This window comes from Trichoplax adhaerens, genomic scaffold (genome assembly GCF_000150275.1).
Source record: "Trichoplax adhaerens TRIADscaffold_7 genomic scaffold, whole genome shotgun sequence".
NCBI classification, from domain to species: domain Eukaryota; kingdom Metazoa; phylum Placozoa; class Uniplacotomia; order Trichoplacea; family Trichoplacidae; genus Trichoplax; species Trichoplax adhaerens.
In genome coordinates this window covers 4713681-4741465 of record NW_002060949.1, presented here as the reverse complement: position 1 = coordinate 4741465, position 27785 = coordinate 4713681, and the positions used below count along the sequence as shown (strand labels likewise).

Here is a 27785-nt window from a genome sequence, read left to right as displayed (position 1 = left end):
CTGTACTCGGTATCTAACCTACAAATATTAATATAGAATCTAAAATTGAGTCAATCAACTTTGAGGTTGGACTACTGTAGTTTAGTAGTTGCAAAATTGCAATCAGAGACCTGAAATTTTAGTACTAACCTACTGTACTCGGCATCTAGCCTACAAATATTAATATACTGTATAATTGAAAATAGAATCAATCAATTTTGAGGCTGGACTACAATCGCATGTAGCTGATAAACAGCATAGGATGCTTTGACACCCTATTTTATGTTGTCTGCATAGACAGTCTATTCAGAATGTACGAATAGTGCTACAATACTGTAGAATCCCATGATCTCTAACTTAGAATGCACTGTACAGTATATTGCCTCTTGATTTGCTTGTAATCCCTTGTTTCTCTTTACTGGCATACCAAGATAAAAAGTTTTCCCATGCATGTATACGTAATATCTGTCCTGATATACACATCAAGATATTACAACATCGAAATAGATATTAAGAGAGCTATAAATTTGGGTAAATACATGATGTGAAGGCTGAACGAAACCTGAGCATGGCTTCCAAACGGAGTTTTAAGATTGCGATACGATTACATAACAAAAGGTGACGACTGACACAGAACCACAGACTATTAGAAGCACTGTAATCATCATTTTCTAGTAGTCAAGTATTTGTCATCCAACCCTATCGCTATCGCAGTACAACATTCAAAATTAGCAGTAATTCCCTTAACACTATCCTTGCCATAAACTACCAAAAAAAGAGTTATGCCTTAACTAGTTTAATGTTGAGATCCATACATTGACAATAGTCAACCAGATTCTCTATGCACTCTAGTACGTAATTCAAGTTATAATAAGTAGTGCTGCTATTAGTGACAAATGCAATATCTCTTCCATAATTTCATACTCAATTCCTTAACACAATCTTTACGATAATAATATTGATCAAATTCAGGCGAATTCAATACAGGAAATGGTAATGCACATTAACCATACTCAAGCGTAAAGTAAAAAAATTTGATAAATTATAGGTAACTACAGATTGCCCCTTCATCGCTTTTATTCTTATATTTTTAATAAATAGTCCTAAAAACTAATCTGCAACTCTAAAATACGAATCAGTTTCGCTCGAGCAATTTCGATATCGATCATGATGCATGTACAAATAGTGTTAACAATGCTAAGATGCTGGTCATAAAATTTTTCAAAATTGTTCGATTAAAGCACTATAGAAGTTGTAATCAAATATACAAATGAAAAGGTTCAAATCTACAATTTAAAAGTATTAATACCCATTGTAAATGACATTATTTTTTAGTTAAGTTTAGTTGCAATAGCTGGAAATACCCAAATATTTAAAAGGCTTCTTAGGAAAGAAAAGTAACAATTTGTTCTAAATTGTGTAGTATCTCAAAGAAAACCTATATGAATAACAGTCATGATTTAGTATATCTTCGTACATTCACGAGATGCCAACATATAAAATACGCAATTATATAATAGACTATGTTACTATAAATCTTAAATTTAAATAATCGTATCTTATAACCAGTATTACAATCTATAATCTATTGCAATCTTTTGGTACCTCAATTGCAATTAAACCGATAATGCCCCATTCTAATCTGAGAGAATGTTTCTCGCTAAGATGTGTCCTTAGTAATTCCGCCAACTCAGTACAGTGATTTAGTTTTTCATTCATTACCTACCAATATCCCAAAACAACCATATTTTAGATTAATTAATCATACAGCTGTAACAATCCAAAACCTTTATGATCTCTAGCAAGAATAAACAAACAACACTACTAAAGTTTAGAATTTGTATATACATCTTCATCTCTCGTTTTCATTACGTATATAAGTGGAATCCTGTGCGATTTTTTATACGAGCTTGGTTTATATGTTACATAGTGTAGATGCACTTAAACAAGGATTTACAGGCTCATTCAAATGCTTAATCCAGAAATACATAATAAAAATTCAAAATAGTTTTAAACTAAGCCAATCTAAAATATTATATACAAAATTTCGACGACTTTAGGACTCTGCTACGCAATGAATTACTTCGAGAATTGCTACCTTAGTTCTACCATTCATATCAAGATATGTGCAAAGATTAATGTATAATTGTTCCAAATTATCTCGATCCCAAAAGAAATCCGGTATAATTAGAAGATCAGAAGCTAGATTAATTTGGTATCTAGAATAAAGTATATTGTATTGCAGTGAAAATTTTTAGATGTAAATCATATTTCCCTTGCAGATAATGAGTGTGTAAAAATTCCCACCAAGGCTTAAAATTAATTAACTTCCAACTTCAGTCTGACCTTAGTGATAGCAATTCACCAGTCTTTTGTAGAATCTCATTTCGCGACATACGTACTTTCTTTCCCTCCCGGAGGGCCTAAAAATGCATTTACAGTTACGTTATTACTATTAACTAAAATTTATTCTGCATTCAAATTTACCTCAGGAACCCACTGTATAGATGATACATATTTATCCAAAGCAACTTCCCAAATGGCTAACTTGACTGAATGAAATTAATAATACATGATACATCAGTCCAATTCCTCCTATTGTATTTGTTGGTATTGATGACAATGGAATGATTAATGATTACAGTAGTCATTTAGTCTAAAATATACCAGATAGTGCGGTCGCGATAGAGCAAGTCAATTTTTCTAATTTCTGGGTTTCTTCATTTTTGTCGGAATTTAATAGTATAGTAGTGGAGATAGCAATAGAGTGGTAAAAATTCCCAACAACTAAATCAAAAATCGCGATTATAATTAATGAACTCATTATTTGTCATACTTCGTTGGATTCAAAATTCCAGTAAACACTCGAACCATGCCTAAATTGTTAAATATTGTATAAAATTCAATATTATGATACCGAATTGATACAATAAGAATTTGTATATTAATTTGCTGGAAAAATGGGTAATTAAACAATGACCAACCGAAAAAGAAAAACTTCCTTTCTGTCGCTAAGATGGTACGGTTCCCTTTGGATTACCCAAACGTGTAGAACATCTTGTACATCTGAAAGTGTGATAATAATGAAAAAATCACAAAACGTGATTACAGAAACTTGGAATACCTCGAACTTCGTTGCCATAAAATTTATACTTAGGTTTACTATTACTCATTTATATTACACGGTTACATTAATTCATAATTTACAGACTATTTTAGCGTTATATTACATATAATATTAACATGATGTGAATAATTAGCCGTGTTGCAAATTCGTGATAACTGCTGTAATAACCCGAAGTTACTCTAAATGTAACTGTAATAGCCTATAGGCTTCAAGACTACAAAATATTCCAGATATATGTTGATAGAATTGCAATTATTTACATCTACAGCTTACTATTCGAATAGTACATCATGCTACTTCTTTACATTTCATGATCGCATAATGATTAATATAATTATTTGAAATTTAGTTTAAATCTTACAATATAAAATAAGTCACCGCATAACATCTTGTTATAAAAATAAGTATCCTAGGCCTCACCTTCAGGTAATACAGATAATGAGTAACCGTCAGTTCCCTGTAAATAGCGTTTTAAACCATCTAAATCGTATCTTTCTGCAGTAGCATAAGACGTGAAATAACGGACTGAACTCTTCTTAGGCTCTATTAGGTCCTAGTAAATAATGATGTTATACAGTAAAATAGGAAATTATACGAGGGTAAATCATTAATTTCCCCAACTCTACATAGAGAATAGCAGTAAGCATTTTCATTTATCATTTTATCAAATTTCTCAGCAATACAGAGTATTTCTATATACCAGGTACTGTACGTATACTACGTACAAGTCCTTAGAAACAATTCTATAGATATTACTTCTTCTTGTAAAAAGCAAATTGCCATAATGTATGTAATCCAATTAATCTACTTTTCATCTCATTTAATAACATTATTGCTAAGCAATAGTAAGTTTTAATCTTACTTCCAGTAACAATTATAGTCTGCAAAGTTTCAAGTCTGTATGGAGTAAACTACAGCTAGTTCATTATCCGATCTATATGGCACATAATACTTCTGGAAACGAACCAAATTTTTATTTTGCTGACTCTTCTGAGTTACATGTGTTCGTGCTCGGGTACGAGTTGAATTAATAGTTCTTTCATCGGAAATTTTAGCCTCGTCATCGCTATTTATTACAGTACTGCATAACCTCCGTGAATGTGATGTTGTCATATTTTGGCTATGTCTTGTTAAGCTGTCTTTTAACTAAAAAATTAATATGCTGTTTAGAGTAGATCAAATACACACCGTAAAAAGTACCTAGTAGCGAAAACTTATAAAGTTCAAGATGAAATTGCATATAAAAGATTCGTCAGTAAAAATTGCATCTCTGCACTATTACAATATTCTTTGCTCGCGTACCATCCTTCAGCGAGTTTAATCACATGGCTCAATTAAGCGTACAATAATTATTGCTTACAAGCTATCATTATCTGATGTTGCATGCTATATACCGTATACTTCTTTATAATATGCAATAATTAATTACATGCGTCTACAGAAAATATTTATTTCTCCAACGTAAGTCTTAGACTTATATCTACCGTTCAATTCAGCGGAGAACTGAGAGAACTTTCACGATGTCATTATGTTGCAATCCATTGATAGTACAGCACCCATAATACTACTTACTTTACAATGTACGTCACTGTCAAGAGTAGTACAAGTTAAAATAGTTTAATATCAATAACAAATGATTATTTCGTTTTGCGATTATATGCTGGTGAAGTCACATAAATCCACAAGACGTTGCAAACACCGTTAAGCTATGCGACTACAATTAAGGAAGGCATTGAAATATTACGTTGGAATAAGAGTGGAGTAGATACGCGTATCTTAATCTCTTACCGGTTGAGTCCGTAAGTTGCAACAACGTGTATAGCGTGCAACAGTAATCAGCGTTCTCCATCCAGGCGTTGCTGCCAGATATACACGTACAGGTAGCATCTTTATCGAAATCTTTATGGTATTACTCTGTAATCATTACAATACGAGTTCAATTAAGCTTTCAGTGAATCAAGTTTGCGTCAATACAGTTGATCTAAAGGATGAATTTGCTATTCTCATACCTGCAATATTATTTGTATGATAATTTAGCTTGTACTTAATTTTACTTCCATGCTTCTTGCGATGATTAAAACTAAAACTAAGGTCAGATTAGAACTCTTTTTATTTTCAGTAAGTTCACATATGACGGCAAATTGTCTACAGACTATTTTATTCTAATATTTTTAGCTATAGAAGATACAGGGGGGTACACGAGCATCAAAATCGACAAGATCTTCTCAATTCTTGATGTTCTTCGCGATGGTTCTCTTGCAGTAGCCCTTGCCTTAACCAGATGCTTTGTAGGGTTTCTGCACACTTGCACGTTTTGACATATTGTATCACAAATGTGTCAATAATACCATATTAATTAGTAGTCCATAACTGTATGTAAGAGATACGACCCTGTTATATACTATACACTAGGTCGCAGGTCCAGTTTACAGTAGCGAAATGTGTATTGTATTTGTACCGAGTGCAATACGCACTGTACAGCTTTTGGACATTTCAGGATCTCATACAGTCCACTAAAGTGAACTCGTAGCAGGTAAAAATAAGTTCTTCCTAATATCTAGCTAGTGTCTAGTGTATCATTAATAATTCTAATTAATGAATCAGTCGAGAGTTACTACAAAAGTAAGAACTTAGTATACAGTATACTGGATATGGCTGAGCCATAATCAAGGATGAATTCATGATAACTTCGTAACTTCCAAGACTGCATTTGAAGGTAAAGTAATATTGTAACGTAAACGATGCACCTGTCATGTCTGTTATGTACAGTATTCCTGCAGTCGCATTCCTACAGTGGTAGCATATCCAAACCTTGATACATGTCACTGTTTGCTCTGTATATATATCACACTTTGAAATATGTGTGAATATTTTACCATGCATGAATTTATAACGCAAATGCCAACACACAAACGCTTCATCCCATAAGACTGATGAATCAAGTTTATGGATACTATTATACAGCGGTACCGTACAAATCATAACCAAACAGAATCAAACAAAAAATTAAAATAAAGGTAATAACGGAACTTAAATGCCGATATAGATTCATTAACAATAGTTAATTTTACTATACATCCATAACTAGGTAGAATAAATGCTAAATAAATATTGAGACATTAATTTACTGCTAAATTGTAAATTTATGATACTACCTGTTACTAATAGCGAAATGAAATTGTTAAAGTCAGTATTAAAAAACTTGATATGATCTCTTTTTGCAAGAATAAATACAGCCTTCACATGTTATACGTACATTTCAGCGATTAGGTTCTTAAGTTAAAATTATTCGACTGTACGATAACAATACGTGTATCTATGTCACAAATGACCATAAGAGCGTATAACTATCGAAAAATTGCCACATAGTACATACTCCAAGAACCATGATATTTTTACAGGTTGAGAGGCTATATCACCTTTTGATGACGAAAAATAAAACAATAGGAAAACAACCTAGTACCGTACCAGTTACTTAGTAATATAAATACGGTAATACATAAAACTATACATAGTAGACTTGTAATACAACAAACATGGTATTAGATTTACTAGCTGCTAACAGCGGAACAGCGGTCTCGTTGCCACCAAATGATTGATGTGCTCGTCGCAACAAGAAAATATTAATCAACATGTTAAGTTAATCAAGTACCATACTAAATGTTAAATAAAAAGAAATCAATCTTCAAGCATAATACAAAAATATGATTTATTTGAGTCAAACAATCCATTGGTTTCGGTTCCTTTTCACTTATCCACTTTTTATTTATCTTTTACTTTATAACGTCTCTCGTCATCCAACCTTTTAGCATACTTTTGTGCCATCGAATTTACGATTGATAAAGCAAAGAATGATACCATGAAGATGACCAAAACAGAATATAATTGCGTAACAAGGTTTGACTTTTGATAATAGAAAAAGAATCAACTTAATATAAACATCGAAAGAAAGATAGACTCTAACAGAAATTTAGATTGCGCACTACTAGTAAACAAATTAAAAATACCGGTGAGTCCATCGAATTTTCCTCGCGGTGTAATTTATGTTTCTGATGATCGATATAGTCAACGAAAGGCTTTTTAAGAGTATTGCCAACGTGAGGGATATTCCTAGTATCCGAAAACAACCGCTATTAGTAACTAAAAAATACACTCTTATGTAATAACTTGGATTCGATGACAAATCTGTATTGTAACATTTTACTTACCCAATTATTTCAGTTAAACTTTCGACATGATGATTTGAGAAGGTTACAATAACCAGCAGTTTCTAAAGTTAAGCACAACCGTTAAAGCAATTTCAAAGGATATAATTAAAAACGGAATGACGTGTCATAAGTGCAACTTAACGTTACGTCATCGTATATAGAGTAATAACCTGTATATGCATCTTCACGATAGCTTTACCAATAGCAGTTGCGCCAAAAAATGTCCAAAATGGCACCAAGAAGTGTCCGCAAGTAATACCAGCCAAATCAAATAACGGATTGGGGATCTTCAAACGATGATAACATTAGCTACTATTAAAAATCTAAAAAGTACATGTAAAAATTGCTTTCTATGGATGACACTATTTACCGAGGCACATAAAAGTATGCCAAAAAATCCAGCTTTTTGGACTAAATTGTGAACTGCTTTCTTGACTCTAGTCATCACATCCTGCAGAGAACAGAACACTGATCATTAAAACTGAACGTTAAAATTAGATAATTTAACGGATTATTATACCACACAGTACCAATTACCTTGTTCTCAGATGCTAGCATAGCTTCCATCTCTTCTATCTCCTCGTCGTCCATATCAATCTCTGATCCTGATAATCGCGCTATAGCACAAAAATTTAAATATAACAACTAACTACTTAACAAAACATCCGATTCAAGGATGAAATTTATACTTAATTTACCCGCACGAGCCATGAAGTAGGGAGGCAATTCTCCAACCGCTGTTCCTAATCCCTAAAGCATTTACGCCCAATTAAAATAAAGTCACAGGGTGCAAAGACTTCGGTAATACGCCAAACAACACAACAATAGCTGTGTCAGTATAATAATTGCGATACAATGTAGTTCATAGAGTTTTGTCTTACTAACCCACATCATCGATTCTAATCTAACTTTCCCCATGATGGTCCAAAGTGTTAGCAAGTTCTTGTCGCCCTCTTCATCAGGACATATAATACTTGACGAGCAAATAACTAGTATTAATAATTAATAGTAATATTTTATATTTGATAAAAGTACAGCATACTCATTCGGATAAGGAGGCTCAGGGAAATCTACACTTCCACATTCCCAAGCTGCAAGAGTTACTCTAGCTATATGAGGTCCCTAAACGATAAATATTAAAAAAATATGAAGCCCCGGCATACTTCAGGAGAATTTAAAACAAAACTTACAAGATATAATATGAACGTATGCAATCCTGTTCCAAGGCCAATACTTGACAACACTCCTAAACCAATCCAGTAGAAACACCAGAAAATCTGTTTCTGAGCAGCTACGTAATACTGGAATAAAACAAATGGTCAACTTTATCTTCAATATTAGAAAGATTGCATTAGACGTACCTGCTGATGCTCGCCATCAATTAAATACAATAGAAATAAGCTAAAGATCATTAGACCAATTGCACTGAATTTTTTTCGATTATGATAAACCCTAAGTTTTATTGATATAATTAGAAAAAATCGTAATTAAAAAAACACCGATTGGTACATTATACTTCGTAAAATAAAACTGCACCACTAATACAACCTGTTGCTTTGATGACGGATATCTATAAAAAGTTCACGAAAGAAATAAGATAATGTCACTAGTGGCTTTCTCCATAGAACGATCTCGGCGCGTTTTTCTCTTTCCCTATGTAGTTCCTCTCGTTCTTCCTGGCTACGAGTAAGGAAAGGAGATGGAGGTACCTTTCCATTATGATCTTTGGTCTCTATTGGTGCATAAGTTGAAGACATCAACGATTACTTTTAGTTACCAAAAATATCAACTGCTGATGTCTGTATTGCGCGTAAGGCAGAGTTATACAAAAAGAAGCTAATCTTTATTATGGTACTGTACGCTAGAAATCCTGAGAGGCTGAGTCTCTTAGGGTCTCTACTGTGTACCTATTGTATTCGCATTAAAGTAATACAGAACGAATGCTATTTTCAATCGTTTCTTCTACGACTTAATAGTTATGTAGCTAGCGCTTGGACTATTATAATATTCATCCATATTTAAGAAAAAAATTATGTTAGTCATGAATAACCTCTGATAGGTATTTTAATAGGCTCGGACATATTTGTGGATTCTTCTTCTGGTCTAAAATAGGAAAAGTAGTGAAAAGGCTTAAAGGTAATACTTTATAAACAACCTCGTTAACTGAAAGTTGTCTTGCGAAATTATATAAGTATACAAGCGTAGGATACCGAGTTGATTCAAGATGTTTACAAAATATTCATCTTTTAGACGTAAAAGGAATATAAATATTCACTGTTTATGAAATTACTGTACATCGTCCTCAGTCACTGTCGCTCGTATGAATGACAACAAAAGGACAGTACAACTTAATTACAGATAATACACCTATCACATCAATATATCATTAAATAAAAAATGAAATTTATTTCTCAATTGCGAAATATGTCAGTGTAGAGTAGTCTATGATATACAGTACCCTACCATCCGTATCAAAATCTTCCAATAATTGATAGGACAATAAATGTACTATATACTATAAGTTACCTACTCTACACGGAAGCAGCCATTACAACAACACATATTGATTTATGTTATGCGAGTATGTAGTAAAACAAATCTAGATACCTTTCTCTTACATTAAATGAACTCAAAATTATAGGGTAAATATTTAAAGGTTGGTAATCTAACTGTGCAAGCTATTTCTGAACTATAGAACATGGATTACTAGTTCATAAAATTCGTACAATGCTGCTGTCGGTATGATAGGATGTACATTCGTCTTTACCTTTCCTTTCGATCTGTACTAACTTCTGCATCGGTTTCAGTTAAACGTCGTACCTAAAATTATCAAATAGTGGACAATATGTTAACATTTTAGTTTCTATAAATTTAGGGACAAATGAAGGAACTGATTGAACACATCAGTGACTTGCAGATAAACGCAATGACTATAGCCGGCATTGCATTGCATTGAAAGAGTGTGCACCAAATAGCGTACAATTTACACTACTGCACTTACTTGTAGAGTGAATGACTCCCTCCCAAAGATAGCTTGATACATACATACTGTAATTAATTTACTGAATCATTTCCATAAGAAAATTTTATTTTACACTTTCAGTTTAAGTGATTAAATGAAATAATAAACCGTAGTAATACGTTAATGGAACCTATTGCTCGATCATCGATCAATCCACCGACAATCCGAAGTAATACAAGGCCAATCAGATCACACCCGCCCGCTATATTTAACTTACAGTTAATGAAAGCATTTGCCGTCTCCTCTAAAAAGTACGGTACTGTTCATACTGTATTGTTATTACTCACTGCGTAGTGTAGTATACTGTACTGTATTATAGGTAACATGTCCACAGACTCTTCAAGTCTGCGTGTTCCTGTTGGTGCAGTACCGTACTGTAGCAACACATTTCTGTTTCTACGCAGTAGCGGCATCAGTACAGTACTGTCTCTGTAACCGTACTGTACAGTATGTTCTGTTGTACTGTATGGACTACAGTACTAAATACTGTAATCTCCCATAATCATGAAATCATGAGTTGGCAATGACGTCTACTGTCCGTACATCTGCAAGTCTGTGTGCCCACAGTACTGTAATCAGGTAGATAATTAATTCATTGGGACTTGTTCGAAATATGGATACGACATGTAAACGATTTTAAGGCTTTATTATTAACTTAATTGATCGATCCCAGATTAATTCATGAATCAAATTATTCTAAAAGACAGGCTTATATTACACAAATCATACTAATTGAAACTATGTGTTTGATACATAAATTCATCATACAGTACTGCACTGCGAAATCAAGCAATAGTGTAGGCACGTCAGCAGAAAGCTGCAGAATTTCTGCATATACTGTAAAAGTTGGTGGAGTATGACATAGAGGAGGATCTTGAATACTCAGTAGACTACGTTGATAAATCGACTATATCCCTTACCCTAATGTTCGCTTGAGTATAGTTAGTATGAGACAGTGAGTAAATGGATTGCTAATAAATCTTGCTATCTTTAGTCTAGTCAGCGAAATCTACTGACCATTTGATATTTGCATATAGTACAGTACAGTATACGGGATGCGAATACTGACTTGGAACAAGCATCTGTAGCGTATTGTACTGTATATGTAGGCTAACGATAAGTACGAACTTGAACTTTTCCCAAGACAGAGTACAGTACAGTATTCATTAATGTACTGTATATAATTATAATGTAGCAGTTATTAACTTCGTTGAGAGATCCAAGGTACATAGAATCGTTTGCGTTTATACGTACGTATATGTAGGAAATTTCAATGAAAGCAAATGATCAACACAAAGGAACCAACGTTTCACTGATGTAGTATTATTATTGTACATTCTCAAAGCCTACAGTAATTTAACGCATAATTGTATGTCCCCGCAGGCTCACAGTAGTGTATGATAGATAATATGTGAAATAAGATATGCGAAGTCGCTGAATCATTCAATGGCTTGATAAAACTTTCAAAATTTTCCTCTTAACCGAAGTAGGCATGACGTAGCCAAGCTGCTGTGCACACGTAGACATATTTCATGCACAATACAGCACAGTGCTGCAGCGCATACCGTACTGACAGTGAACACTAAAAATGTACACTATACAACGAACAGTATACTGTATAGGCGTACGTATACATATTGTACAGTACAGACATGCAATGTACAGTATGTACGCACACAAGTGATTAGTGATCAACTTCTATGGCGACATATGCTATAGTGAGCTGCTAAATTGAACTTTTCTGCCTACATTGTTTAATGTAATCATTATGATGAATCACTGTTATTCATGGCTAAGATTATACTGATGACACGCGGTTCTCGATTTCTATCAGGCATTTGTAAAACTTGGTCACGCAAAGAAAAAGCACCTACCAAGTCTGCTTTACGACCTACGACTTTCAATCCACGAGCACGTAGTTGACGACGTAATTCTACCACAGTGAGGTCATGGAAAGTCTGTCCTGTCGGTAGTCGATCTTCATTAGAATCCATATTTGTGCATTGACTTACTGTTCACTCTTTGCAGTCATCCAAGGAATGCTATGTAAAATATTCCAATTCGATTTCAAGGCTCGGCCAAAAATGTCAAGACGAACGATCGGATGCCACTCGATACCAACAAAGTGACAGTAATTAAAAACTGAGAAACCTACCGGCTACCGTGTACAGTACACAATCCAGTACAGTACAGTCGTTTAAGCGTACTGTACACTGTGTGTACAGTACACGTGGACAGTACAGTACAATATCGGGAGACACTAGTACAGTACACAGTACTGTACTTTACAGTGTACGGTACTTTACACTACAGTACAGTACTGTAGACTGCGTACAGTAATCGTTGCCATGTTTTAACTTAAGTTACTGTCATGGTCGGGAAAAGTACTGTCCCTAGTATGGTATAGTGTACAACTGCAGATACACTACAGTGACATTCATTTTTCTCAGCATCAGTCCACGCGTCAAGAATTGACCGACTGTATGGTACTGTAGTAGCATTATTGGAAGTCCGTTACCAATGTCGTAGTTGAAGAAAAGTATATAGTAGTTTGTAATAGGTGGACAGGTTATCAAGTGAAAGAACTAAACGACAGAAAGAAAAGTCGGGCCTAGGTATACTGTATAGAGATCCTGTTAGAACTGTGCATATAACTTGACAATAGCGTCATTGCAACCATCAACCCCACTGGTGGTTGAAGGCAGGGAATTTTTCTCCTATAAAAGTCTCTGTTGAAGGCTACTACATCGTGCGCATACTAGCTATACTGGACTGCGCTTTGTACGGCGATACAGTCGTCGGTGGTGTCATACAGCCTGGCTACAACTGCTACACCAGTCCAAGGTGTTTTAGTATTAGTTCATGTTCAATCTGTGTTCATGTGAGCGCCTTGCCTTGTGTTATGGATATCCATGTTAAAATTAAAAGTTAAAAATTTGCATGTGTTTCTACTTGCAAGTCGACGCTGGCGTAATTTTGGTTGGATATTTTGATTTAATTAAGTCCTTTAACGCTATATTCATTGAAAAATATTGGATCAAACTTTCAAGCGATGGGTTTAAAAGAGTCGAAACAGTTCTACTTTAATTGGGAAGAAGCCACGAAACGAGGTGTGTCATATCTTCATTTCTATCGCTTCTTTCAAAGCCTATATAGATATCTATAACATGGATAGCATTGTATCATACAGTAGACTGTCATTGTATGACGTCAATGAAAGAGCGCATCAAAAATTCACAACAATATTATTCCCATACTCGTTGAAATGGAAAAAGTAGTGAGAGCTACTGTGTATCTTATTCAAGTCGTCGATTTGATCATCATGATTAGCATGGAGATCATTTTATACTCGACGCAATAGTTTGAGAGACAACTACTTTATCCTTCAATTCCTTTGATTGTAATTCTATAGTAGACACTGTACATAACACGAGCTAACCCTATTTACCAATCTCTTGACCGACAGTCAACGAAGCTGATCTGAAAAGAATTAAAAGTGCTTTTAAGCGCTCAGGCGGTAGTTCCGGATTTATTAGCAAATCTTCTTTTATGCGTGATGTCTTGGGCGATGCTGTACCATCCAATATTGCCGAGGTAAGAATCAACCAAATAACTTCATTTTTTATAACCCTATTTTCTATCATTCACTGCTACTGTATTACGTCAATACCCGTCAAAGTCAATGTCCGCAAGAACAGTGTCTAAATCTTGACCAGCTAGGCATCATTGCTATCGTTGAAATACAGCAATGATGGCGTAATGTATTACAGTGACTTTTAGTGGATGCTTAATCGCCTACTTTATCATGACACCAAACTATTCTTTAGTTAATTTGAATGAAATACTATAAGCTAAATTGTCTTTACTACATGTTTATCACACGATCGATCGATCGATCGATTCTTCCTCTCCCCGTGTGAAATTCACTCGATTGTATTAATATGCATCAGGATGATAAATGTTTATAGCTTATGCGTACAGTCATTGCTATATACAGTACTGTATTCTTGATTATTCGAGTACAGCAGAGGTAGTTAGTTTAGTTTTATTACAACAACCGATAACTATCCGTTAAAAGTTGATCATATTCATTATTCTATATATAATAATAATAATAATAGTAATAATATTATAATGCCCTGTCTACTCTACAAGCTGATATGATTAATCCCTATTTTTCAACATCATTGGATAATCCGATGAAAAATGACCCAAAAGAAAATTGTCTTCACTTAATTGGACATGGTTTTTTTTACTACTCTATACTGTAGTGTAGTTACATATAATGATTGCTCGTAAACTGTCGTTTCTAAAGATTCCCTCGACTCTACTTTCATTCGAGAGACCAAGTTACGGTATATGATGACATCATAGGCTCATCGTAGCGACCATGCTGTGGTGGTCTGCTAATAGCAATTACCTGCAACAAATAGATCCTGAATAGCAAAGCCCAATAGTGATGATATATTGATATTCTTATACCATAACATCATAGGCAAGAATAGTTATTGGACAACATTCAATTTATTGTACGAGGCTAAAATATACTACTGTATCATACAATAATCATCGTTTTTAGTATACGGTTAATATCTTAATGATGTTCAATATGCAATGGATTGTATACAAGTAATCATCAATTCTAGTTTTTCTAGTTAGGATCGGGTTGCTAACAAATGAGCGCCCCTTAGTGACTATAGTGGCTTAATTTATCAAGGATTATAACTTTTATTGAAGTACAAATGATGATAAAAAAGTCATTTTTGTCCTTGATTGTAATGTCAGTTATGCCAGTCCCCTACGCTCAAGTAACAGTCATTTCTCAAGAATAGACATTGTTTAACACAAGTATCGATACAAAATTTATGTAACAAGAATTAAAGATATAGATTATGATTTAAAAAAAGGGGTTATTTCATGGATTAACATTTTTATGTAGTGATGATGATAGTTAACGTCGAGTCTTCTACTGTATTGCAATACTACAGTATCTAGTTCAATTTCCTTAGCCCTTTCGTTCCTACAGTATACTGTATGTATAAATTGTCAATTGATTACGATCAACGTTGTTATCAAAATGGAATATTTACGATATCTTGATTTTGTATATAATTCCGGATTACAACTTACATCTTAAAATTACGAGTTAAGATGCCATCATAGATACCCGTTGAGTCATACTAAATTGTTACCTTATGGGCGATTTGTTGCATATTTCGGCGGGATTGACGCGACATTCACTTATTGCTTCCTTAGCCGTGAAAGTATTGAATGTAATGAGCTATATTAAATGAAAATGAAGTGAAAATTAATTTCTCTGGTAAATGGCGACATGCACAACATTTATAAATTGATAGCTTTAATCTATTTTTACATCAGTAATTACAATCGCTATGATTACAGTAAAGACTGACTTAAGCGATCAAATTTTTAATTTTTACCAGTTGATGTACATTGCTTTTGGTGGGACTAGCAAGGGAATCCATTTTAAAGATCTATTGAGTGGTTTACTGGTCATCACGCAAGGGAGTCATGAAGAAAGAACTAAATGTTTGTATTTGACCATTTACATATTCAACATTCTTTTTTATGTCGTACGCTTTAATTGCGTTAGCCTAATTTATGTAACTACAGCCCGTAACCATTAACTGGTGTAAATTGATATAATTATATATGTAAGTTGACTAATTACTTCTAAGCTGTAATCTCATTAGAACTCCCTTTTTAATCGTCGATGTAGTTATTTTCAATGCGTTCAACACTGATGGCGGTTCTAGTATATCTAAATACTACTTGGAAAATACTATTAAAGCTTGCGATTCCCATGTTCCTGATTCGATGTTTCGTAATTTCTCACATGTAAGTCAAAAAATCTTTAATAAAAAGAGTACAGTGATACCGAGCAGGCACTGTACAGCACATAAGTGAAATTTTTAAGGAGAGGTATTACACACTTTGTTAACTATATTTATTATTACAACTATACAGTAGTTCGTATGGTGCTTCATAAATTTTAATATGCATGAGTAAATTACTAGCGAAGTAATCAGAGATTGACTTACATTTTTAGCGATTAACTACAATAGCAAAGCTAAAGTAACTTAAATCTGTACGTAATATTATATGTTATTTTTGTAAAGGGAGATAGAATTACCTTCGATCAATTCTATCAATGGATATCTCTTAATCCCAAAGCCATACAACTGTCATCTTGGCTACTATATGATAATAGCAAAATAACACTCACTGATACAAGTGCTACACCAACATTTTATCAATCAGTAGCAAGTATCACTCATTGTAAGTAATTTTTGGTTTTCACTGCTATTTCTCTTAGTAGGTAAGATAATCACAATAGTATAGGTGAATAAAAATGCTGCCTTTGATGCTTTACCTCTCTTAGTTACGGAAAAGGACGTTATGGAACTGGAAAAAAAATACTGGGCTCTAAAAAACTGCTCTAAATCTGGCAAATTCGATCTAGAGACCTTTAGTCGCTTTGTTTGCCCTCCACTTCCTGAATCTTTAACTAAAGGTACGTTATTCAGCTGTTAACTATTCCAAAGTAACTTCTATTTTGTATACTTGAATATTATGATCGCTATCTGTATTATATTCAACTCAGCCTTTTACGCTCTATCGTTACCTAAATTTTACTCACTTATCAGTAAATGTTGTACTCGAAAATTAATATCGTATATGCTTTGTTGCGATGACACGATAGGGCTTTTCACTGCATTTGATGAAAATGATGATGGCCATATCGATTTTAAAGAGATGGTTTGTGGACTATCATCGTTGTGCCGAGGGCCGCATAACGAAAAGCGAAAATGTATGAACTAATTATATTATATTGTATGTTAAAGAGTACAATCCGTGTTATAGTCGTTGCTTTTCATTTTTAGTTTGCTTTCAAATCTTTGACGTTGATCATGATGATCTCCTGTCTAAAAGTGAACTCTGTGATATGGCATTAGTGTTATTGGAAATTCGTGAACGTTCGGCGTCCCCTAATCCAAAAGTAACGCAAAAGCATTGATTATATTTAGTTATGCGCTCTTCTCAACTCAACTTTCTCATAAATGCTTTAGCCTGTAGATAGCTTACGAGAAACTGCAAAATCCATGGTTACTGAGATTTTACATCACTACGATAGTGATGAGGTTTGTAACTAATATCAGTCCAATTTACATTACAGCTTTAATCAGTTGTAATACTATCCCAATGGAAAATGGATGTTCATATTTATAATGCATACCTTAATAATATATTTTTGATGATCACACTTAATTAGGATGATTGCATTACAATTGAAGAATTTCACCTCTGGATGATAACTAGCCAATATACAAAAGAACTACAGAGTCTGCTGCAACAGGTATATTTTGATATTGATAGTAGTTAAGAAATTCTATGAAAGTTACGGTAAAGCTGGCACCATGTACTTCAGCTTATAGTTGTAATTAACACTCAATAATCTTTTCTTCTATAGGTTGGTCACATAGTTCTAGGGGTATTACCACTTACGCGAGAAAAAGAAAAGCAAGTAATCGTGTAAGTTACAATCTGAATACTTTTTAGATTTAGAATTTACAGCTACGATAATTGTAGCTAAATGCATTATGTTGGTTGTTACTAGGGGTTGGCTTGATCGAGCTAATCGTCATGGCTTTAAATCGAATGACATATGGTATCTAGTTTCAATGTCATGGTGGCGAAACTGGTTGGAATATGTTGGAGCAAGTGTAAGTAGAAGAACTATTATGTAATACTGTATCGTGTTCCGTGCATAAATAAAAAATTTCGACAGCGTATAGTTCTTTAATATACTTATGTTATCGTTTAATAGAAACAGAGCAACCATACCAAAGCTTTGTCATCAAGCAAATTGAGTATGCCTCCACTTAATCGGAACGGTAAAAATATTCACAGTTTTTATTTAATATTGGAATTGCTTAATACTAAGGTATTTATTCCCTTTTGATCAATGTTTAGGAAATCCTGCTAATAATCGACCTTTAAGGTTAGATATATTTGACGTTATAAACATCAATTTCTTGTTATATGCTAGTTTACTAACTATATGTAATGACTATCTTTATATAGTAAATCACATTCATCACAAACATTTAATCAACGCCCTGTTAATCTAAATGGTATCCTACCAGCTCCTGGGCTTATTGATAATCTATGCCTTGTTGAATCGCCCAATAGGAGAGTGAGTATCAGAATATTTTAGATATACACGTTTTAATGAATGAATGATTCGTTAACCTACAAAATTAATCTTTACGTTTATTTTCTGACCATCATAGATCCCCACACTAACAAATGAAGGGGGAAGATTAAAAAAGAACGTCAACCTTATACCTAGACGTGATTATCAACTACTTCCAGAGGCTGTATTCAAAGCGCTATGTCAGTGGTATGGTTGTAACTTATCGCTACCTAGACATGTAAGTTAATTTTTGATTTTCAAGGATATCATCGCATTCTTATTTGGGTATACCAAAGATACTCGAGCCCAATTTTTGAACGGATATATATAATGTATCTTTAACATGCCATTAAATTGTCACAGGTTACTACCAACAAAGATGGAAAAGCCGAATTAGAATTATATCCGATTTGTGTTAAAATTTTAAGGCATACCTCACCAAATCGAAATAGCAATTCTTCAAGCCTATGGTCAACCGTCACCGGATTTTCTGGAATAACATTTGGTGGTTTCGGTGGTTTTGGAGTAGCTTCTGTCAATACGAATGAATCAATTCCAAGAAAATACCTAGCTTATACCGCATGCTACAGTCGTAAGAACACTTTAAAGCAAGTCCTTGAATTTCTAGGTGCTCGATTAAGGATGAAAGTGGAGGACCTTCGCTTATGGAACTATAGCAATGAAGATTATCCACAATTATTAGAAGATGAGCAGGCTACAATAGAAGAGTTGAAGTTAGAAGACGGCCAACAAGTCCTTATTGAAGTTCGAAATATTGATATGACTTGGCCAGAAGAGATGTATCAACTTGCCAAGCGAGGTAAAGAAAAGGATATGCGGATTGTTGCAAAAACAGAGAAAGGTGTTACAGGGTTGAGCAATATGGGCAATACTTGTTTCATGAATTCTGCGTTGCAATGCGTTAGCAACACTCAAGCCCTAACTAAATATTTTGTAAAGCAAGCTCATCTACACGAAATCAATCGTGTAAATCCTTTAGGAATGAAAGGTATTATTGCTAAGCGTTATGGGGAATTAATTCAGGAATTATGGAGTGGCAATACGCGATCATTTGTACCGTTAAAGATGAGGCTTACTATCTGTAAGTACGCTCCAAGATTTAATGGCTTTCAACAGCAAGATTCTCAAGAATTACTTAGCTTCCTTTTGGATGGATTACACGAAGACCTCAATCGTGTACACGATAAGCCATATGTAGAGCTGAAAGATAGTGATGGTAGAAGCGATGAAGAAGTAGCTCTGGAAGCCTGGGAAAACCATATCAAGCGTAACAAGTCTATCGTTGTTGATCTATTTCATGGTCAATTAAGGAGTGCTGTCGCATGCAAAACTTGCGATCATGCTAGTGTCACATTTGATCCTTTTACATTTCTATCCTTACCATTACCAATGGATAATAGTATCTTTATAGAGGTTACTGTTGTAAATATGGATGGTTCTACTCATACGAAGTATGGTCTTTGTTTAAATAGCGAAGGAAGATACTATGACGTAAAAGTAGCATTGATGGATTATACCCAACTGGAGCCATCCCAAATGTTGTTAGTTGAGCTTTTTGGTGCTCAAGTTAAAAATTTCGTATTAGATACAGAAAAAATTCGCTCTGGTTTTATGGGTTTATTATACATTTACGAGATTGATCTTCCAGTAGACGAATCTTTCTCTTCATCGCCTACAGTTGTAGAGGTAGTTGAAGCCTCATCACCAGAGGCAACCAATGAGATCGACAATAAATCAACCAATGAGATTGACGATAAATCAACCAATGATATTACAGATGTGGATAGTGAAGAAGCAACATCCTCCAGTTGTAAGAACGAGCTCATTCCTACTGCAGATGATCCTTTATCAAGCAATGATAGCGATCATGATGTGACAAAAATTTCAAAAGATAGGGGTATAATTTTTGATTGCACTTCAAGCAGCCCATCTATTGATGATAGTAGCGGTCATGAAGCGATAAAATTTCCTCATGGCAATTATGTTGTAGCAATGAATCGTAAAATGGTAACGTACTATGATAAATTTGAATTTATTTAGCGTAAATTTCATTTCTCATCATTATGTATTTGTATTATTTAGATGAGAATGGATGTGTATTACCTAGCTTGGCAATCTCAGTTGCCTGGTCTATTCGGAGTGCCTGTAATAATATCTTGCCAACCGAATACTTTAAATTCAGATCTATATGCTTTTGTTTGGGTGCAAGTTCAGCGATTGGTTACTCCTGTAGAACGTAACGGCGGCAGTTCTAGAAGGTATACCTCTAAAATTCATTTCACAAGAAAACTACACTATATATTAGCTTAACAAATTCCCATTGTGTTTTGTAGTAGTCTGAGTGGATCTTCGATGTACCCATTTGAACTGAAGATTGTGCAGAAAGACGGATATGGTTGCGCCCAATGTTCATGGCAGAAGTAAAGTTATGATTTTAATTATAGTAATTCTATACAAAGATGTCATATTAACAGCAACCTTCATGAACTTGTTATTTAGATTTTGTCATGGTTGCAAATTAGAATGTAATGATGAAAAATTTAACTATAAGAGTGGATATTTAGCTATTGATTGGGATCCAACTGCTCTACATCTTCGCTATCAGTCGTCACAGGAAAAGGTAAAGCGAAATATTGTTCGATGTGATGAACGCTACTGTAATAAGTTGCCGTAATATGTAAATAACTATACGTTACTTAAATTTGTCATAGCCAATCTGTCACGAAAGCGTTGAGATTAGCCGTCAGCAACTTTCTCAGCCTATCGACTTAGATAAATGTTTAAGAGCGTTTACATCAGAAGAAGAGCTTGGAGAAGATGAATCATGGTATATTTACTAGCAAAGAATGGAAGTAAAAGATTTGCAAATATATTTAACAGATATCATATTTTATTTTTTTTATGTCCTACATGATATCGCGGTATAACTATGTAACAAAGGTATTGTTCAAAATGCAAGCAACATCGAGTAGCTACTAAGAAGCTAGAAATATGGAAACTCCCTCCTATACTGGTAATTAAGTTACTATAGTGATTCTTTGTCTGTTGTCTCACATATTTTAAGAAATAATATTATATGAAATCTAACTTATTGAGTTCCATAATGCTATAGATTGTACACATGAAACGATTTCAGTTTGTTGCGGGTCGTTGGATCAAATCGCAGAAGAATGTTAAATTCCCGCTTATGAATATGGATCCATATAAATACGTGGTCGGACATGATGATTCTTACAAAGCAACATTTGCAAGTTCTGAAATTATATCTTTAGCAGACAGTCACAATCCGAACGCTAATACTGAAAAATTAACATCGGAAGAGCATAACAATGAAGATACAATGCATAATTCCCATGGTAGTGGATCAGATGCAAATGTAGAATCGCCAAGTACATCCGATGCTAATCTTGACTCAAACGAAATACTTGAAGTTTCAGAGACAATAACTAGCGATAATGAGCAATCTGTTGACAATAACGACTTACGTAACGAAGTAAAAGATAACGTAAAAGAAAACGATGATAAAGAAAAAGATAGTGAATGCAATGATACGAATCACATTAAAGCTGACGATGCAGCTGAAATTTCAGTTGAAGGTGCCACGAGTGGTATTGAAAAGCGTCCGCTGTATAATCTTTACGCAATAGCGGTAGGTATTCACGATATACCCCATACGCGTACTGTTTATATTTTAGTAAACTATGAATTATTATTTTATTGACGTAATTAGAGTCACTCGGGAATACTTGGCGGCGGCCATTACGTATCGTTTGCGAAAAATCCGAATAATAAATGGTACATTTTTAACGACAGTAGTTGCAAGGTATTAAGAATTATGATCGATTGATGAGTAATATTAACAATTTATTGAATTTGGATCTTGACGATTACTTCTCTATGAATTACTGAATTAAGGAAACTACGCCTGAACGTGTTTCGGAGGAGTCTCCTTACTTATTGTTTTACGAACGTGAGGATTTGTTATGCGATAAGGTTATCCCAGATTTCTCTGAAAAGGAAGCAGTTGTTTTTCCAGATGAAGAAGATGATGTAGATGCGGAAGTAAAGAAAATTTGTACTATTCAATAATCAATGTGTATAGATAGTGATACAATACTCATACATACGACGGCTAGTTTATGTCTTGCCTCGGTATGAAATCATACTCTATTTTCTGAAATTAGGAAAGGCATTTAATGTATAATAAAAAAAATAGAGCGCTGTCGTTTCTGTATTCATATATAATGAGATATTTTAGCTTTGTACAGTATCATCATTGAGCTTTTTCTAAAAAAGATGCATTTGTCTAAAACTGTGTATAGAAATAAATATTGTTTGTCATATAATTAGTATTAAGATGCTATATACAACATTATGAGAGCGACTGGACGCAATATGAAAAATTGATGGCAAAAAAACTATTATTCAGGACTACTAGCCGTATGATTGATTCTGGCTATCAAGCTTTCTGTATTTGAAGATGCAAATGAAATAATAAAACCTTAACAAATCATTCTTGCGTGTGACTAAAACTGGAGTTGCTGTACGTATTTGACTATATAAGACGTATCCATGTTCGGATTTAGTTCATAATCATACCGCGCTAGAAATATTATTGCTGTTAATTATCCGTATCTTCCATGATACATTAACCGAAGCTGTGAAGTACAGTATCGTTTCTGATCCCATGTCTAAATATATTACTTTTAGTAATCAGAAACCGTCCATTGAGCAGTTCACAAGTGTTATGCTGGATATGTGTGTGCTGCGCTTGTATTTATTTTAGGAATTTAAACATATTGACTGGCATTTATCATAGGTAAACCTATCCTTAAGCTCAAAAAGAAAGCTACAGATGATTACAGCATCTAATATTAAGTTGCTGTAGGTTTTATTGTAGATAGACGTAGCTTGATAAGCATACTACAGGCAAAGAAATACTGAGCCTATATTATAAGTACTAATTCATTATGGAGTTGGAGACTCTATCCATGATATCAGACTATACCAATAGCACTCCTCAGCGAGACGCCCCCATACCAGATCGCATAAATTATGACATAATATAGCTACAATATGGCTTTAAACTCTCATATCTCAGTACTAATATAGCTTATACTATAGTCGTTAAGAAGTACAGTACAGTAGATCCAAATCATTCAGCAATCAGGAAGCGATCTTCTCTTAAGCGTAACTAAAAAGGTTTTTCTACTCTCATAGTTTATGATTGAGATTCGATTGCTCTATCCTGTTTATTCATTATTCTTATAGATCGTAGTATTAGTAGCTAGTGCAGTTGGCTTATTTGCTAACCGGATCAAGTGAAAGATAATAAGATCAAAATGTCGGCCTTAATTCATCGAATTGTCAAGCAAGCTTACAAAACATTTTCCAGATCTGATAGCTATACAGCCAATTATCACAAATTGAGTACACTGGTTAGTCTTTCATTCGATTTGAACAATTTAACGAAGAATTTTCCTTCATGTTGATCGTGAAGTTTTCTGCTAACTGAAAACATCAATCGTAGTAAATTACCTTGTTGCGTAACTAGCTCCCTTCAGAGTATATGACTTTACCCGCTGTACTACTAGCGTTTACATCAGATTCTTCAGCTGAATCGGCAACTTTCAATCATAGTCGATTCGAGTACATTGGACTTTACTGCAAATTTTGCTACTAATGATATTAAAGAGCATCATATGCCTGTCGATCAGATTTTCTAAACCGATTCTACTATTTCATCGAAATGATTACTCTGAATTTTTTCGCACCCAACTTGGGCTATGAGTTATCTTAAGGAATACTTGTAGATGCACTAAATGTAGACTTTCCATCTAATCCAATTCTCTTCTATCGAAATTAAAGCGCAGGTCTATTTCTCTTACGTAATGTATCCAGTATCTGTATGGAAACCAATATTGCCACTTATAGATTAGCTAATTTACAAAAAGATTAAATTTATGATGTATATCCAACGAGAATTATGACGTTATGATACTAATCACAAGCTGAACAACTTATTCTAAATGATACATGAATACTGTATTCTTACGGATATTGTAAATCTATAATATGCCTATCGGCTCCTTCTTGAGAAGAATAAGCATGGCGATTATATATATATATATATATATATATATAAGAGTTACGGATGAATACTTATAAATACTAAATGATGAACATTTCTAATTGACTTCACTGACAATTTTGTTGTACAGTATATTAATAATGTGTTTCTGATGTTTAACTTAGCTAACTGGATTACGAGCTAAAGATATTGCTTTAGAAGAAGCACTCGATGCATTCTTACTTAGGCCCCATGGAGCTCCAGCTGGCTATATAGCAATTCACGAATGTCAATATTTTAACTTGTGTGTTTTTATAGTCCGTGAAAAGTGTTCTGTTCCACTCCACGATCATCCTGAAATGACTGGTTTAATGTAAGTAAATGCAGATTGGACCTGTTTGTGTCAAGATGAAAAGTTCTAGCGTATAAAAATTAGTTCTACTTGAAGTACCGGATCTTCCTTGCTTCAAGCATGACTGATGATATACACTACCAAACGGCTTATCATAGGAAAAATACAAACTAGATTTAGTCTAATTCTTCCAAACTCTGATCATACTAGTAAAGTATTATATGGAAAAGCGAAAATTACATCATATGATCGCCTTGACAGCGGTGGATGTGCGCGAACAAGGTACGAAACTTTCAATTATCAACGATTTTACATTAGTAATATCCTTACTTATTCATTACGTCAAAAATATCATGATGAAATTTTAAAATCTTATTTAAGGTTTATATTAATAATTATTATCAATTTTATCTCTTTTGATAAATCTACTAATTACATGGAAATACACGTAGCCTAATGAAATTAAAATTTCAACGTCGAATAGGTAAGATATTAATTACTCTGTAAGTAAAGCTATAAGAATCTTATACCCTATTAATATTAAGAAAGTCATAGTAATAAAACCATTCAATACTTGACAATAATAATTATTATCATAAGTAATTAATTACAGCTTTTGGCCTCTGTTGGCAACATCGTATGCATATTCGTGCTATTCATAACTTTATTCTTGGGCTGAAGATATATTCCTTCTTTTTAAGATTTACTAAAATATATTTTTACGCTTTTCTTACCCGGTAGAACCAATTAAGTGCATTCATAGTGGACAATATATTATTAAAGATGATGATGAAGTGCAGACCTTACAAAGTGACCAGGATAATTATCACAGCATCGAGGCTGTCAGGTCTATGATTAAAATACTTGTTGTACCCGATCTTAGATAATAGCTAAATATTTTAGATAAATTACTTGTTATAGCAAAAGAACACATACATTTTACAATATTTGAACGTTCTATCTGTTGAGAAAACTAGGTTATGGCCATAATTGCTTACAAGAAAAAAATTTGCTATTAATACATTGTGATAATTATAATAGGATGGTAGTCAATATATACTGTTGTACAATAAGTGCATTTAGAATCTTCATGTTTTCTGTCTAATAAGTTGTTTTGCCCACTATTATGGAAATTACGAGAATTTCTTTATTTAGTTATTAATATTTCATCTTAATTACAGTGGTCCAACGGCATTTATCGATATTTTAGCACCACCTTACAATGCTAGTCAGGTCTGTCTATGTACTGGTAAAAATTATCATTAGGCTAATAAAATCGTAAATATGATTCCCACTATTATATTCAATGAATCTTGTATAAAATTTACAATTACAATAAAGAAATTATGAATAATAATGTTAGGGCTAGCAAAGAACAAGATTAAATTTATTCTGTTTATGATAGCTATTCTTATTCGTACCACTTAATTATCATTTTAGGTAGTTTACTATTTTTGATAACTTTGTATCCTTATATTGATACTATTAGAATCGAAATTGTCATTACTATATTCCTGTAGAAAATGTCTATCCTGAGGAACACTCGACGGTATAGTATAAATAATAGTATTACCAATTAGATTTTTCATGATAGTTAATACTTTTAAATTTATATTATGCCTTTTATCAATTACAAGGATAATTTTAATACTGCTTGATACTTTTCTATTTCTACATGTATGTACGCGTATGTATGAATGTTAATAAATATAGTTAATCAATTCTTATTTGATCAATTACAGGATACAGAGGATGATAAGTAGGAAATTGCCTGGCCTATTAATTTTCCATCACAGTACTAACTCCTCATCATTTTATATCATTTCTAAGTGAACGATTATTTTCCGTCATTTCCGTAGAATTTGTTACCTCCAAGAAATTTCACCACCTCGCACTTTCTATTGTGATCCAGTGGTAAGACAGTTACTAATCATATAGAATATATCTACACGTATTTCTATAACCGAAATCGTATCTACTTCGAATCGAAAACTAGTAAAGGTCTTACTACAGTAATGCATTTAAATGTTTATCTAATATTCATAGGCGTATCGAGGACCACAAATCGACATTAGAGACTTGAATGTTGATGAATAATACAAAAAAATATTAGAATTCTCTTTTAAATTATCAGGAAAAAGCAATATTTTAACCAACGCTTCGGCTAAATTACGATCTATAACATCATTTTTAATTTAAGAAGTAACGACGTAGTGAAGTTTCTATGCGCTACGTGATAACGAAAGTACGTTTAGATTGATATCTGTCAATATTTCTAATGTGGAAATTAACTTTCAAGGTATTATTTATCCGGCCTATGCATCTACTGTATAACTGTACTTACTATAATGTTAGCAAGCCTTTTTGATAGGCCTCCAATCGTAGTTACGACGGGTCTATAATGTACAATTTATTTTATTTTAATAAAATTTCATAAAGATCTAACATACCTTTAGAGAGGAAGCTCTCAAATGTAATAATATAATAACTAAATTTAAACATGCAGGGCTACAGCGAAGGTATATCTTACAACTTGCACATTTAAGTAGTAAAAGCTCAGATAGGTACTTCAACAACAAAGCTAACCACGTCGCAATTAAGCTGTATCTATGATGGGCATCATAATTCAGTAGCTATATTACGAATGCAAAATGTCTTTATTAAATACAGTATACATACGAGTGTGTATACCATCACAATCTCATAAAATAGTTGTGTACAAGATATATGCTTCATGTAAAGTGAAATATGTATACGTCATTTTGTCTTGGTGACAAATATGCGTACT

The 27785-nt window shown here is 33.6% G+C and overlaps 4 protein-coding genes across 4 annotated transcripts; 2 read left to right on the top strand and 2 right to left on the bottom strand.

The window, feature by feature from the left end:
* Positions 1-1557: 1557 nt before the first annotated feature.
* TRIADDRAFT_27390 (uncharacterized protein) lies at positions 1558-2505 on the bottom strand (the record flags this gene model as incomplete). Its single annotated transcript, XM_002114118.1, has 4 exons — positions 1558-1701; positions 2078-2198; positions 2326-2402; positions 2467-2505. Coding segments are annotated over 4 exons (381 nt in total), but the record flags the coding sequence as incomplete, so codon positions are not given.
* Positions 2506-6868: 4363 nt separating this feature from the next.
* TRIADDRAFT_27759 (uncharacterized protein) lies at positions 6869-9071 on the bottom strand (the record flags this gene model as incomplete). The annotated part of the gene is made up of 12 exons (XM_002114117.1): positions 6869-7009; positions 7114-7216; positions 7315-7376; positions 7485-7601; positions 7685-7765; positions 7852-7931; positions 8013-8064; positions 8200-8287; positions 8357-8436; positions 8505-8615; positions 8676-8766; positions 8860-9071. The coding sequence occupies 12 exons, from the start codon at positions 9069-9071 to the stop codon at positions 6869-6871; spliced, it is 1218 nt and encodes a 405-aa protein (XP_002114153.1).
* A 4317-nt stretch (positions 9072-13388) lies between these two features.
* On the top strand, positions 13389-22664 carry TRIADDRAFT_58322 (uncharacterized protein; the record flags this gene model as incomplete). The annotated part of the gene is made up of 24 exons (XM_002114431.1): positions 13389-13446; positions 13803-13930; positions 15781-15886; positions 16077-16195; positions 16477-16636; positions 16740-16871; positions 17061-17168; positions 17242-17357; positions 17428-17499; positions 17631-17714; positions 17829-17890; positions 17976-18081; positions 18186-18252; positions 18332-18359; positions 18443-18554; positions 18652-18792; positions 18918-20582; positions 20658-20833; positions 21075-21195; positions 21287-21402; positions 21516-21588; positions 21688-22224; positions 22306-22398; positions 22491-22664. The coding sequence occupies 24 exons, from the start codon at positions 13389-13391 to the stop codon at positions 22662-22664; spliced, it is 4554 nt and encodes a 1517-aa protein (XP_002114467.1).
* A 1253-nt stretch (positions 22665-23917) lies between these two features.
* TRIADDRAFT_58321 (uncharacterized protein) lies at positions 23918-27094 on the top strand (the record flags this gene model as incomplete). The annotated part of the gene is made up of 10 exons (XM_002114430.1): positions 23918-24013; positions 24831-25018; positions 25208-25279; positions 25450-25481; positions 25739-25844; positions 26179-26230; positions 26487-26546; positions 26740-26756; positions 26857-26911; positions 27044-27094. 10 exons carry the CDS (start codon positions 23918-23920, stop codon positions 27092-27094), a joined length of 729 nt encoding a protein of 242 aa, XP_002114466.1.
* Positions 27095-27785: the final 691 nt, after the last annotated feature.